The 8,256-nt window shown below is 51.5% G+C and overlaps 1 protein-coding gene across 1 annotated transcript in view; it reads left to right on the forward strand.

Moving 5' to 3' along the window:
* DIP2A (DIP2 disco-interacting protein 2 homolog A (Drosophila)) overlaps positions 1 to 8,256 on the forward strand; it is a 77,807-nt gene that overhangs the window by 59,681 nt on the left and 9,870 nt on the right. Inside the window, exons 21-27 of the mRNA XM_008573964.1 lie at positions 97 to 212; positions 1,444 to 1,615; positions 2,113 to 2,243; positions 2,778 to 2,946; positions 3,566 to 3,736; positions 5,935 to 5,996; positions 6,888 to 6,945. Of these exons, the coding sequence (XP_008572186.1) occupies positions 97 to 212; positions 1,444 to 1,615; positions 2,113 to 2,243; positions 2,778 to 2,946; positions 3,566 to 3,736; positions 5,935 to 5,996; positions 6,888 to 6,945 (879 nt within the window). The remainder of the gene's footprint in view (positions 1 to 96; positions 213 to 1,443; positions 1,616 to 2,112; positions 2,244 to 2,777; positions 2,947 to 3,565; positions 3,737 to 5,934; positions 5,997 to 6,887; positions 6,946 to 8,256) is intronic.

Consider the following 8,256-nt stretch of genomic DNA (forward strand, 5'->3'; position numbering starts at 1 on the left):
CTGGCGGGCCGGGCCCGGGCAGTGCAGGGTGCGGGGAGGCGTGGCAGCCTCGGGCACCGGGCGGGTGGCTGCCTCTGCCCCGTCCGGTGCGCGCAGGTGAGCAAGTCCGCGTGCGTCCTCACCACACAGGCCATTGCGCGGCTGCTCAAGTCCAGGGAGGCGGCCGCCGCCGTGGACGTCAGGACCTGGCCCACCGTTCTGGATACAGGCACGTGTCCCCTGTGCTGGGCTTCGGGTCCTTCTGGTAGAGCCTGCGCAGAATTGAGTAGAACACTGGCACTTCTCGTGTCATGTACGGCAGTGTCTCCAAGGCTCTAGTGGGGACCGAGGATCATGTTTGGGGCCAGCGCTCCCCTATCTTACTCGGTCCCCTAGCCCTGGTGCTCTGTGTGGTACGACCCCAGCCTTTGCTACTCTGTCCTGCTGGCACCGCAGGTTGGCAGCTGTCTGCAGCCTTCTGCTGATCTCTCAGGGATGAAGTTGCCACCCCTTCCCCTGCCCCCAGTATCCCAGTACCCATCACTGGTGAATGCTGCCATGCCCCATGAAGTGCTTGTGGGCCAATGCAAGGGGCTGAAACCACCCCCCCTGCCTTGACAATTGGGTCAGCACCGTCAAACCTGTCTCAGCCTAGGGCACCCCCACCGAGCAGCACCCCGTGCTCTGAGTGCTGGCCAATAAGCAGACCAGAGTCCTTCCTTCCCCATCGCACCCCAGGGGCATCTGTCCTTCCACTCCGCCATGCCACCTATGAGTGGGGGTCAGAAACACCATTGCACCCCAGGGGCATCTGTCCTTCCACTCCGCCATGCCACCTATGAGTGGGGGTCAGAAACAGTGTTGTCTGTGGCCACCTGTGATGGGCACGGGCAGCTGATGGCAGGACAGTTGGCATGGGGCCAAGGGGGCAGGCTCAGGGCAGGCTCGGGCAGACTGGCTGGAGCCTCCTGGACTCTTCTCTGAGGTGGGTGGTGCCTGCTCTCACTCAACCTGTGTCCAGTCTACATGGGGTCAGTGGTTGTGTCTCCCTCACCGGGTTGCAGGAACTTGAAGAAGTAGCTAGAACCCAGGAGCTATCTGTGGCTGCTTTGGCTTTTGTGGTTGTGATTTTGGCTCCATCTTGGCTCGGCCACAGGCTCTGGACTTTGGCAAGTCCTCGATCCTCTAACCTTCCTCACTTGTAAATGTAGTGACTTCCCGTGTGGCTGTTATGACCTGTCCCTGCTCTTCTGTGCCCCACCTCACACCACCATTCCTGTCACCACACACTCAGCACAGTTTTGGTGGGTGTGCACTGGGTAATGTTTCCTTGAAGATTAAAATAAGCTTTCCCGTGAACACACACAGCCTGCTTTCTCACAGCCCGACTTCTGTCTGAGCTCGCCTTTTGCAGGATGCCCAAGTCAAACTTGTGTCTCTTCCCTCATCTGTGAAAGCTTGAAGCTTCTACCTTGTGCACAACACATGCAGGAACACTAACATCGCTGGTGTCTCCTGTTTAACAGATGACATACCAAAAAAGAAGGTGGCTGGTATTTTCCGACCCCCCTCCCCAGACGTGCTTGCCTACTTGGACTTCAGCGTGTCAACCACGGGGATATTAGCGGGAGTGAAGGTAGGTCCTCTGGGCACCTGGATATTAGAGGGAGTGGACAGAAAGGACATCAGGTGCAGGTTTAGGCAGGTACTTCTCATCCAAATCAGAAAGCAACGGTATTGTTTCTTAAAGTTTGTGTTAACGCCAGTGAACCCCAAAATAGATTAACCTGAGAGTACTGCGTATTTTGATGTTTTATGGTACTGTCTATATGTTCTGATTTATTACTGGCCTGCAGAAGCGCGTGGCTTTAATGAGTCTGTTTCCTTACTAGTAGCTAAGAGCTCAATTAACATTCTTTACTGTCCTGAAATTTTGTTTCAGAGATTTTTAGTGTGCTATTTCCTGGGTATTATTTAGGTTGCATGGGGATTTGAGCCAACCATCTTTAAAGGCAGTAAATGTGACATTTGTTAGTTTGGAGCTACGTTCCAGCAGCCGTGGACAGGAGACGTTGCTGTTCACCCTCTCTCCTCCTTCACATCACTGAACAGACCTTTTATTTTATCCTTAAGATGTCACATGCAGCCACAAGTGCCTTGTGCCGCTCCATAAAGCTGCAGTGTGAATTGTACCCCTCACGGCAGATTGCCATCTGCCTGGACCCCTACTGCGGCCTTGGCTTCGCCCTGTGGTGTCTGTGCAGGTGAGTGTACAGGTGCCGCCTGCTGTCCGCCCACCCGCTGCTGGGTGTGGAATTGCTCCTGTAGTTCTTTGGAACCTTATCATTCTAAGATGCCTTTTTTGAGTTCCCAAGAAGCTGAATGGTTTCTTTGGGATGTGGTGGGTTGAAGTCTGGGTCTGAAACCGAGTAAAAGAGTAAAATCATTTTTTATTAAATACAAGCACTAGCCATTATTAATAATTGGGAAGAATCTGCTTGATTCCTTCAAATATGAGAAAGTGGCACTAGTCCACCTCTAGCAGAGTGCCTCCATGGCAGTACTCCCTGGGTACCTCGAAGTTTAGAGCAGAGGCCAGGACCCTGTGCCTGTCGTTGCCCCATCTCTACCCTGCAGCCTGTTTCTACTGGAACTCCCACTCAGTGTTAAAACACAAATGTCCCCTCTCCGGGCTAAAAAGAAGTGTCCTTGGGAAAGGAAAGAGCAGGTGCTGGGTGCACTGGGTTCGCCAGGTGGGACCTGGAACCTTCCCAGCCCTGAGGCCCTGGCTCCCGCAGTGTCTACTCAGGACACCAATCGGTGCTGGTGCCGCCACTGGAGCTGGAGAGCAACGTGTCCCTGTGGCTTTCAGCCGTCAGCCAGTACAAGGCCCGTGTTACCTTCTGCTCATACTCGGTGATGGAGATGTGCACCAAGGGCCTGGGTGCACAGACAGGCGTCCTCAGGGTGAGTTCTTGGATGGGGCTCCCGGACCCCTGGGAAGCTTAAAATAACAAAGCAAAAAAAGATTCCTGAGACCCCTACCCACAGTTTGTGGAAACAGAGAAAATTCTTTCCCTGCACTGAGCCACTGTGTACACACCCCTGCTCCTGAGCTTTGAGCCCCTGCTGCATGGGCTCCAAGTGCATCTAATGGCATCCCTCCCTCCAGCCACTGCACACTCAGTGGGGCAGGGATTGGGAGTTTGTTGTGTGTTGGGGGTAGGGGGTAAAGGCGATGGGGCAGGGGCAGAGCCAGAGTACGGCGCTAGCTCTGAGCACTCCATAGGCTCCCCGAGGTCCTGGGGCCAGCTCAAGATTGCTGTGTAGAGGCCTGGCTGTGTAGGAGGGCAGGTATGGGATGCGGATCACATCAGATGGGTACCTTCGAGTGCTTCCGTACTTAAGAGTTGATGGAACCAAGACAGAGGCCAAAGAGACAGGAGGTTTGCATTCAGCTTTGACTTTGTGCACTCAGAACTAGGGCCAAATCACACATGGTTCCCACCTGGAAACTTCTTAAGGCAGTGTTCAGGGCTCTGGGACCTCACTATGCTGTGGGCTTGACTCCCTGGTCTTCCTGCAGATGAAGGGAGTTAACCTGTCGTGTGTGCGCACATGCATGGTAGTCGCCGAGGAGCGGCCCAGGATCACGCTGACGCAGTCCTTCTCCAAGCTGTTCAAGGACCTGGGCCTGCCTGCGCGTGCTGTGAGCACCACGTTTGGGTGCAGGGTCAATGTGGCCATCTGCCTCCAGGTAAGGCTGCAGACCCTAGGGTTGTGGAAGCTTCCTGCTAGCGTAGCTGGAGACCAAGTTTCCTAGTCCATAATGTGTAGTTTTGTATCTGCCTATTCTGTTTCTCCTTCTCTGAGCCTCTGATGTTTCTACAAAGGATATCCACCTAGCATTTTAGCTTTGTGAGCTATGAGGGTTTTATTTTAAAAGATAATGGATTTTTAACCAATGAACAAAGGCTTATTTGGGAAAAATCACAAATTGTTTTTGAACAGTGACTATTACCTGTAAGAATCTCTAAATTGAATGTAATACAAAGCTAATTTTTTATAACAGGATCGATTTTATCATTTTAAGACATCTGGTACTTTTAAATGGAGACGTATGAATAAGTATGATACTTTGTATTGTTTATCTTTGAAACCATGAGGCGTTTTACTTATTAAAAGAAAACAGAAAGCTTCAGAGTTAAGCAGCTCACTGCAGGGCTGTTTACTGTTCTCCAGATGGCCACAACTGTTTTCCAGATTTTGTACTAGTATCTCAATTTTACTTCTTCCTAAGAACATCTTAAAACCAAATAGCCTATTAGATAGCCTGTATATCAAATGCCTTGTTCACCCACATAGTGTCAGAATAGCTGAGAGGAAAAGGCCTCTGCCTGTGCCAGAACAGATCCTAGGTATGGGGCTGCTCCTCAGTTTCCAAAGCCCTTGCTTGGCCTTGTGCCTTGTCCTCACATGGTTAGCATGTGTGGGGCAGGCCTTGGCTGCAGAGACCACGTTTGTCACAACAGCATCATCCTCTTTTCCTGGCATTTCTGCTTATGACCACTCAACCATGAGAAGACCGTTGACTGCTCTGAGCCTCAGACCCTTGTTGTGTTGCAGGAGACTGGGTCGGGTTCTTTCTTATTGTCCCTTCCTGTTGCAGAATGTGTGACTTGGCATGGGATGTTGGCACATATGTTGTGAGTGAAGAGCCTACTGTCTGTTCTGCATCTGAAAGCCTGTGCCCTTCTTCCTAGATATTGGAAGCTGTCTGTTCAGTTTGTTGGCTGCCACATGTGATTGCAAAAATCTTAGTGGGATACTCAATGTTTGCGCTCTAAGATACAGCGATGCCTTTTGCTCTCTCTTATCATGTGTTTCTCATGTGGCCTGTGGCCTTCCGTTTGTGTCTCCTGTGGCTGTCTCCTCCCTGTCTCACTCTGCGGGCCTCCTTGGCCTCTGTCAGCCCAACAGGCTGGGAAAGCTGGCTGAGCAGGTATGACCTTGACTTTGACCTTGTTGCTGCCTCTGTGCTCCCCACCCACACCCCACAAGTTCATGTGACCTTCTCGTGAATTCTGGACAAATAAGTGTTTCTTTTGTTGTCTTACTTTGTTCACAGTGGATATTATTTGATATATTATAAAAGATTCCTTGTAACCAAATTTAAAAGTAGAACTGTTTTCAGAAAAGTTTAACATTCATAGTATTGCCAAGGGAGGGAGGGAGGACTGTGCTGACTCTCAGTGCAGAAGTCTCGGTTTAGTCCCAGGGCAGACATAGGTTATGTGTCTGGGACCATTGGGGAGTGAAGCAAATGCTCATTTAACCTGATGCTCCGTATCTAATGAAGAGGTACATAGTGTCCTTCAGTCAGGTCAGTGTCAAAGACCTGAGAGAGGTGAGGACTATCATCCATCCGATCTGAGTGAGTGTTGGCTGTGCTCAGTCGCCAGTAGAATTAGGTCAGATGATGAAAGGCCAGATGTCCCAAACCATAATGGTGATGTCATCACAGCAAGAGACCAGTGGGAATAGAATGTTGTCTGAAGTGAGATGTAAAATTGTGTGATTTGACATTTTCATTCATTGTTGGTGAACGTTCTACTCAACATCATCAAGCCATGTGGATGTTTGGATGTAAAGCATCAGCCCTGCCCCAAGGACCCTGAGCCCCTGGGTGCAGTCTGCAGGGAGCAGAACTGCTGGGGTGTCTCTGAAGGCCCGGGAGGAGTTTCTGTGCAGCTGTGCCTGTGAAGACTAGGTGAGTGTGAAGGCCCCAAACAGAGGTTCCTCTGCTGTTCTCTTTCCAGGGCACAGCCGGCCCAGACCCCACAACTGCTGGGGTGTCTCTGAAGGCCCGGGAGGAGTTTCTGTGCAGCTGTGCCTGTGAAGACTAGGTGAGTGTGAGGGCCCCAAACAGAGGTTCCTCTGCTGTTCTCTTTCCAGGGCACAGCCGGCCCAGACCCCACAACTGTCTATGTGGACATGCGGGCACTGCGCCATGACAGGTAATGTCCCTGGCCTGCACACCCTTGTCCTTGCCCATAGCAAAGAGCCCCAGGCGGGGTCTACACTGACTGTGCTCCTCCAGCGCATCCAGACGTTAGACAACTGGCGCCAAGGCACCTGGATGTTAGTGGAGGGCTGGCTGAGTCAGGGGCCATCTGCACCAAGAGAGGGAGCAGATCTGTGGGCTCTGCTCAGACATGTTCCATGGAGGGAGCGTGGCTTTGTCTCTCTGCTCCCCTGTGTCCTCAGGGATGCAGCACATGTCCCTTTATCCATCATTCACACAACCAGGAAGGGTGATAAGAGGGACTAAACATTGGATATCTGCTTTTTATGGGGAGGTGTGGAAGACAAATAAACCAACTAATGGTAAGAGCCTTTTTTACTGGTGCCATTTTAATATCTGACTTAGTTTTTACATCACTGAGTGTGTGCCTGCTGGTCTGTGTTCAAATGTGTATTCAGGGTCTCTCTCAGCTTTGTAGCTCAGATCCCAATTCCGGATTCTCAAATGTGGTCATGCTGCAGCTTGATATAAACAATAGGTGCAGCTTACTGGGTGCCAGGGGCCTGCCGGAGCCAGGGTGGGGGGACCCAAAAGACACATAGAACAAGCTCCTGCCCTGAGCCCACAGAGCATGGAGAGAGTGTGCATGGCACCTGCGCTGCAGGACCCTCAGCATTGTCGGGGGTTCTCTGCAGCAGCTGAAGTCATTGCCCAAGATGGTCACGGGCAGGTTTGTTACTGAAAGGCTAACATCCTAGCTATTGTTGATAGGCTGACCCTCAGAGTGGTAATTAATTTCTAATAACCTCGTAACTTACCTTTTTGGAAATTACTATCTGTGTAGTAAACTTTAGTCTGAAATGTTTTCCTTGTTAATTTTTAGGGTACGTTTGGTAGAACGGGGTTCTCCGCACAGTCTGCCATTGATGGAGTCTGGAAAGGTAGTAGAAGCTGAGACTTATGCATTCTGCAATGTGTCTGAGTTCTTTCTGTCTCAAACATCACTCCATGAAGGTGCTGGGGGCTGCCGTTCTCTAATGAGTACAGGTCAACTTCTGGTCAGGGTGGGCTGGGCTGCTGCAGAAGCCTCTGCTCTGCCTTTACTGCAGACATGTAGAAGTTTTAGATATCTGAGCTTAAAACCAAGAAAGGGGAACTTCAGATGCAGAAGCAGAAGGAACTTGTACTGGTAGATGTGAGGCCTCTGGGGTCAGGGCCTTGAAACTAGGGGCCTGGACCACCCAGACATCTAGAGTCAAGAGGGTACCACTGGCCTTGGATTGGGGATGTGGAAAACTTGTGCCCTGTTTCAAAATGATGGCAAGGAAGAGACCCCCCACTCCTTGCCCTCAGGCAGGAGGTGGAGTCCTGGACCCCATGTGGGAATTTGGTGAGGCCCCCAGAGCCCCCTGAAAATGCCCAGGTAGAAGCTATGAGCTGCTATGAGGGGTCAGCAGATGTAGACACAGGAGAACTGGCATCCTTGGAACCAGGGAAGGTTCAGAGGAAGGAGAGAAACCCACAAGGCCCAATTGGGTAGTAGTGAAAAAGTAGGGCAGGCTTGGTGTGAATGGCAGATGCCACATGCTCAGCATGGCCAGGGGCCTAAGGGCTGTGCATGGCAGCTGCTGTGCATCCGTGGGGGCACTTGGGAGGCCTCTTCTCTGCACCTTTACAACTCCAGAGGCTAGAAATGGAGTTTGGCCACTCTGACTCTGCTCATTCACTGCCATGGCCGTAGCTCCCTTCAGGGAGGCAGGGAGGTGCCCAAAGAGGGACAGAGCCAAGCCATGTGATGATCAACATGTGGATTCCTGCAGGGCAGTGGGGTCAGATCTGGGGCAGGAGGCACAGCTGGTGCAAAGGTCCTGCGGTGGGAGCCAAAGGGAGGAAGGGGCAGCAGAAAGAATGAATGAGAGAGAGAATGAATGAATGAACTCACACGTAGGTGCAAGGTCTTGAAAAATTCATCTCCCATGTCCCCTTTTAAAAGTTACTCTAGGCCGGCCCGTGGCTCACTCGGTAGAGTGCGGTGCTGATAACACCAAGGCCACGGGTTCGGATCCTATATAGGGATGGCCGGTTTGCTCACTAGCTGAGCATGGTGCTGACAACACCAAGCCAAGGGTTGAGATCCCCTTACCGGTCATCTTAAAAAAAAAAAAAAAAAAAAAAAGTTACTCTAAGGGGCCGGCCCGGTGGCACACTGCTACAGTGCGGCGCTCCCGCCGAGGGTTCGAATCCCACATACA

The sequence above is a fragment of the Galeopterus variegatus genome, unplaced genomic scaffold, assembly GCF_000696425.1.
Source record: "Galeopterus variegatus unplaced genomic scaffold, G_variegatus-3.0.2 Scaffold974, whole genome shotgun sequence".
Taxonomy (NCBI): Eukaryota; Metazoa; Chordata; class Mammalia; order Dermoptera; family Cynocephalidae; genus Galeopterus; species Galeopterus variegatus.